We start from the raw sequence: 6,000 nt of genomic DNA, 5'->3' as shown, positions 1-6,000 counted from the left end.
CCAATGAAATGGTTAAAACAGACATGTCCAAGAATGCTGAAACCTTTTATACGTTATCTTTCAAAAGAAGTTGTCATTTAAAAATTATGATACTGTATTATCTATTTCTCTGTGCACGTAAAGGTTGAACTATTGCTCACATTTTCACTGTGACCCAACCTCTATTTCTCAAATCTTTTGTAAAAGAAAAGATCAAAAATATTTCTCTGGGGAATATGATGCCATTGTGAAATTAAACTTCTAAAACTTCTCCTTCGTTTAAATCTCTCCAAGTTTGTCTGCAGAGGAAATTTCTCATATCACGTTATAAATTTTATTTCAGTTTGGAAACTCACCTCCAGAAATATGGACAACACTAATCATGATGTCAGTTTATATGAATTCATTTTTAAGTGGCTTCACAAAGACAAATTATATTCTTTTGGTTTTACAAGACCCTAATAAAGAATTTCTACTACAGTTATTATTATTTGAAGAGACGAACGTCTTTCTTCCCTATATCGTCCAACAGCTTGCGGGTGCCACCTAGAGGCCAACTGTAGAAAATACTGAAACGGGGGAATCAACTTTTAGTGGAACACAGTGTAATTTAGTTTGAAAGGTACTTAAACCTCTGCTTAAAATTCATCACGTGCCTCAATTTTGTTTTTTCCCAAAAGATTTCATTAAGTGGAACAAAAATAGTTTGTGCCAACTATTTAACACTATCAATTCGTGTCAGTTTTCATATTTTAGCCAAGTGCCTAAATTTTATCAGTTCATACGCCAATATTATTTCGGTGAGTAAAAGTCAAATTTTTCCCACTAATGTTGATTTTCAAAGTGGTTACGGTGCAATACAGAACTTGTATGAGTAACTGTATACAATGAAGAAAGGGTAACGGAAAGATTCAGTGAACTCTCACCATTAACACAGGGTAGGTCATGGCACACCAGTCCTAACTCCATAATGGCCTGGATGGATCACTTGCATGCTGTGTCTTGAACAGCTCAAAAGTAAAAGACCAACACTAAAAGTATGAAGGTGGCTGATATTAGGCCTTTACTCTTCAGTTTTGTATCCAAGCAATTAGCAATTCAGTGCCATACTAGATGTTGCAGGGAAACAGCTTCCAGAATAAATTCCCTACGACGCCTTCCCTATGCTGAGTAAGCACTTTCAAACATTATCTCATTTTAATCCTTACAACAATCATTTGAGGTAAACATTAGAGGCGTCTAGGAGACCCTTGGTCCCATACCGGGAGGGAAACGCCCCCGTGCGGGCGGGGGTGGGGAGTGCAATCTTCTCAAAATGGAGGTCTGAGCTCTAGCTTCATTTGCACGACTACAGCTACACACTAACACCTCGACCTTATTCCCCCAAGGTTTTGCAGTTTGGGAAAGCTTTAAATACAAACACGCAAGCACTTGGTGATAATCCCATTTCATTCATAGTCTGGACTGATTCTCCCTTCATTCCCTCTCATTCAACCACACAAAAATCTTGACACATGAGGTATGTTGATGGTTCTCAAATGAATTTTCGTTCCAGCCCCAGAAAAAAGAATTTGCAATAAATTAATTAGTGACATTTTCCCCATCTTCCCCATCCTTCATGGACTATCATATTATAATGTCAAGCAAATGGATGATTTATTTGTTTTTTATTATATATCGATATCCTCAGCAGTGCAATGTTAAATAAATATTGTTTGCTTTAACTTAGAACAAGTACATTATATAAGTTTGTATAATTATCATAGTCCACAAGAAAATAGAATCTTCCCCACGTTTCTCTCTGTAGTTGTTTGCTGGAAAGGAAAATAAAGCTATTTCTTGGTTTCTCTGTATTTTCTTAACTTAGTTCCCATTCTTTCTCCATCATGAAGTGTTTGGTATTTTACTGTCTGCTTACTTGACCTTTCATAATAAATAGGATCATTTTCCACATTTCATTAAGAAAAAAAAACCTGATAATTTTCTGTACATTAAAATGTAGTTCTTTCATTTTTATATTTCTTTTCACTCTTTGTCCTGCACCTTGAAAGTAGAAATTTTCTGAGATGAGAGAAGCTGAGGAAATGAAGGAAGGGATCACTTCAGATTGTGTTTACGCATGAGAAATTTATGTCAACAAGCCGAAATTTATGTCAACAAGCCAAAATTTCGAGGACAGAAAACTTCTATGAAACAAATGAATGCAAGTTGGGACAGAATCCATCTGGCAGAAGCAGGATGCTCAGTGTGAAGGAGAGCTAGAAAGGAAGTATATGCATCAAGTAGACAGTTGAGTTAGATCCGTCAGATCTGGGTGACCTGCAAGGCTTCTTCTGCAATTCTATTTCTAAGAATGGCTTATGCACAAAAATGCATTCCATTCTATGGGTTTTTCTCTCTTAGACGCCAGTTTTGGAAGCAATCCAGTCCCGGAAGGCAGCCACGTTAGTATAAACACCAGGCTTATTGGGTTGCCCACATTCGTCTCCCCAGCTCACTATGCCAGCAAGGTACCAGATATCTCTAGCATCTGAACTAACCAGTGGTCCTCCGGAGTCACCCTAAAGGAGAAGGGAGATGTTAGTGATTAATAATTCAGTTCATTACAGAGGAATTTGCTACTTTTCTAATGAGTTTAATGAAAGGGCCATCTTCAAAAGTCTTCAGTGTGCTTAAATGCAGAAGTGATTCCTACTGTCTAAGTCAGTAATTCACATAAAGGAGGAGCTCCACCTCTGGGAAAATTGGCTTAGCCTCAGGGTTCAGCACACTGAGATTAAAGGTTCCATGTCCTTGGAGAACAGTACTCTTAACTTATCTAGTACATCTGACAAAACAACTCTCCTGCTCTTTATCAGTGTGACATAGCTCCCCAAAGAAGGGTGAAGAGTCTATTACTGATAAAAAGCACAAACATTAGAGTCGGACACCCAGGTTTACGTCTCAAGTCTGGCCCTTCCAAGCTGGCTAAGACCTTTAATTTACTTATTTGTAATGCTCCTAATAATACCTACGCCTGATGATAATTTTGAAGATTATGTAAGACAGTGAATGTAAAGTGCTTAGCATAGAGCCTGGCACAAAACAGAACTTAGTAAATACATATACAAAACCACAAATTCTGATTGTTTATGCCTATAAATTCCAGAGGGCTGTTTCTTTATACGGGTCATAAAAAAAGGTACTGGCTGATCTTTTCTCAAAATCTTGGGGTCCACCCATTAAGTGCTGAGCACTCTGTGAAGCTCTTAATTAACATATTATCTCATTAACTTGTGTAATTCTGGCAACAAAACATGGAGTTGGGCTTCATTTTCTCCATTTTAGCAACAAGGAAACCGAAACTCATAGAAATTAGATAATTTGCCTGATGTCACATGCTGTGCAGCGGCAGAATTGAATTTGAATCCAGAGTGATCAAACGCAGAAGACCATGCTTTTTTACCCCTACATTATACTAACTTCTTTGTGAATTTTCTTTTGTCTGTGTAAAAATATTAACTAATAGTAATAATAACTGAATTTAAAATAATGTGTTTGTAATTTTTAAATCAATTAACCAATAAGTATTTACTTACACCCTCAGATGTGATAGGAGATGTAAAAAGAGTGTAAACACATGGGCCTTGCCCTTAAGGAGTGTACAGTCTGGTTATAGAAATAAGATGCACCATATGAAGCTCTTTGAATAACTGAAGCTTTTTTCTTTTTAAAGATTTTATTTTTTTCCCTTTTTCTCCCCAAAGCCCCCAGGTACCTAGTTGTATATTCTTAGTTGTGGGTCCTTCTAGTTGTGCTATGTGGGACACCGCCTCAGCGTGGCTCGATGAGCAGTGCCGTGTCTGCGCCCAGGATTCAAACCAATGAAACCCTGGGCTGCCTGCAGCGGAGTGCATGAACTTAACCACTCAGCCACGGGGCCGACCCCTAACTGAAGCATTTTGATAATTGAAACCCAAGCCTATATGAAAGTAGTGTAGATAGGATGAAGAAATAGAAGATGCCAGAGACAACGAAGCTTAAATCCATTTAAGAGACAGGAGTGAAAGAGTCTAAAAATAAAGCAATTAAAGGAAAAAGATGGCAGTGTATCTAACAGCCATTACAAGCTGAAAAATAAGGTGAGTCCCTCAAGTATCAAATGGAGAAAGATATGGTCTGTTCTGCTAACACTAGTTAGCTCACACGTGATTGGTGAATAGGGGAGTTACGTCAATATAAAATGGAAGTTATGATGCTTTATATGTGTTTTGTCTTAGGCAAAGAAGCCAGAATAACAGGAGTAGAATTATACTCTTCAGAAGAAAAGGAAAAAGCTTTCAACTCAGCTAATACACAGGCAGAAGTCTTTGGGGATCTATTTTAAGAAAGAGTTAAATGAGTACCTGTCCAGGACTCCCCCACCAAAGAGGCACAACCTAGCCTCACTTAGTTCTTCGGTTCTGGCACTTTGTACTTTCTCGTCTGCTCAGGGCTAAACTCCCATAGGCATTGTCTCAGCCCCAGCAAGCTGGTATTTTCACTCTATTGTTTCTGTGTATTTTTAACATCCCCTAAATCAGCCACCAGCCACCCTTGTGCATTCTGCCTGCCTACACGGTCCAACTTATTTTTCAAGGTACAATTATTATTATTTCTTGTTCATTCTCTGGTTACAGTGTTGCATAGCTTTTGAAGGGTCTGTTGGTCTGTTTCTAACCCATTTTCCCCGTACATCTTGTTATTCTTAGTGAGTGATTTGGTGATAAACAGAACATAAAAGTTTATTCAGGAATGCACTAACAGAAACTTTTAAAATTAGAAGAATCCAAACCAGGAAGCAACTGTATTGATCAAGATGTGAAGGAATGAAGGAATAGATTAACATGTTAACGGAAAGAATGGAGACAAAAGAGAGAAATCTAGAAGATATGGTAAAGATATTCTAGAACTTAATTGATTACACAGGAAGAAGATACAAGAGTAAAAAAAGACTCTAAGGCTGGTGAAACCCAACAGCATAAATGAGAAACTTGACAATAGAAAACTAGTTAACATTTCATGATGACTGTTGAGTTTGAGATGGCACATATAAAAATTTTAGTCTTATACTAATGCCTTAAAATATATAAATAGAAATGGTTTTAAAATAGGTGAAAATGTGAGACTAAATATGGACAAGATGTTAATTTTGGAGAGAATAGATTTGGAAGTCATTAAACTGACAGCTGAGTTCAGAGAAAAGATAGCTTCTTGAGTGAATATATAGAGAGCAGAGAAAAATTTCATGTTAGACCTGAGTCTTGAGGGATAACCAGGCTTAGGGAGAGAGAGAGAAAGAGGAACCAAAAGGAGGAACTAGAACTGAGTGCTTAGAGGAGGAGACAGGAAATCAGCATATTTCAGGATCCTAGAATTCAGAGAAGGATCATATTTTAAGAAACAATGGGTGGCCAAATGTCATTGAGGTAGGAAAGACTAGGAGATCTAAGTAAATATTTTTACATATGAGGTTACGGATGATTTTTGAGATGTAAAAAAATGTATGAAGCCAGTCAAGTGACAAAAATTGTGGAGGCTAAACATAAAAGAGAAAAAAAAATGGGTTCTGGGTCCCCTCAATGATAGGAAAGCAGGGTATTGTAATAACAGGGCTCACTTTGATTCCTCTTCTTTATTTCTCCAAATTTGTAAAGGATATTCACCTCTAATACCAACATCAAAATGGCATTGTAATAGGGGACATATTTTCAGATGAAATTATATGACACCTAGGATTTACTTCAAAATATATCTGCAATTTAGGGTGGGGAGGGGAGGGTTAAGGGGATTATGTTAGGGTATATAGGGATGAAATAAGATTGTTGATGAGTTGACAATTGTTGAAGTTGGATGATGAGTATATGGGGGTTCTCTACTTTGGCATACACTGGAAATTTTCTATAATAAAAACTTAAAAATAAAAGACTAAAGAGGCATACAGCTATAGCTCTGAAACTTGTAGGAGGAAGTTACTGTAAATAGAGGCCAAGATATTTGAAT

At 37.2% G+C, this 6,000-nt stretch overlaps 1 protein-coding gene across 2 annotated transcripts in view; it reads right to left on the bottom strand.

Annotated features, from left to right (window-relative positions):
- Positions 1–1,629: 1,629 nt before the first annotated feature.
- Positions 1,630–6,000, bottom strand: part of LOC106843224 (transmembrane protease serine 11E-like) — a 39,702-nt gene continuing 35,331 nt past the window's right edge. For both annotated transcript variants that reach the window (XM_014860177.3, XM_070505735.1), the window contains one exon: positions 1,630–2,540. In XM_014860177.3, the coding sequence (XP_014715663.1) occupies positions 2,379–2,540 (162 nt within the window). In that variant the 3' untranslated portion in view covers positions 1,630–2,378. The remainder of the gene's footprint in view (positions 2,541–6,000) is intronic.

Source organism: Equus asinus, chromosome 3 (genome assembly GCF_041296235.1).
Source record: "Equus asinus isolate D_3611 breed Donkey chromosome 3, EquAss-T2T_v2, whole genome shotgun sequence".
Lineage (NCBI taxonomy): Eukaryota > Metazoa > Chordata > Mammalia > Perissodactyla > Equidae > Equus > Equus asinus.
The sequence above is the reverse complement of the archived record's forward strand: the minus strand, read 5'-3'. Positions and strand labels throughout refer to the sequence as shown.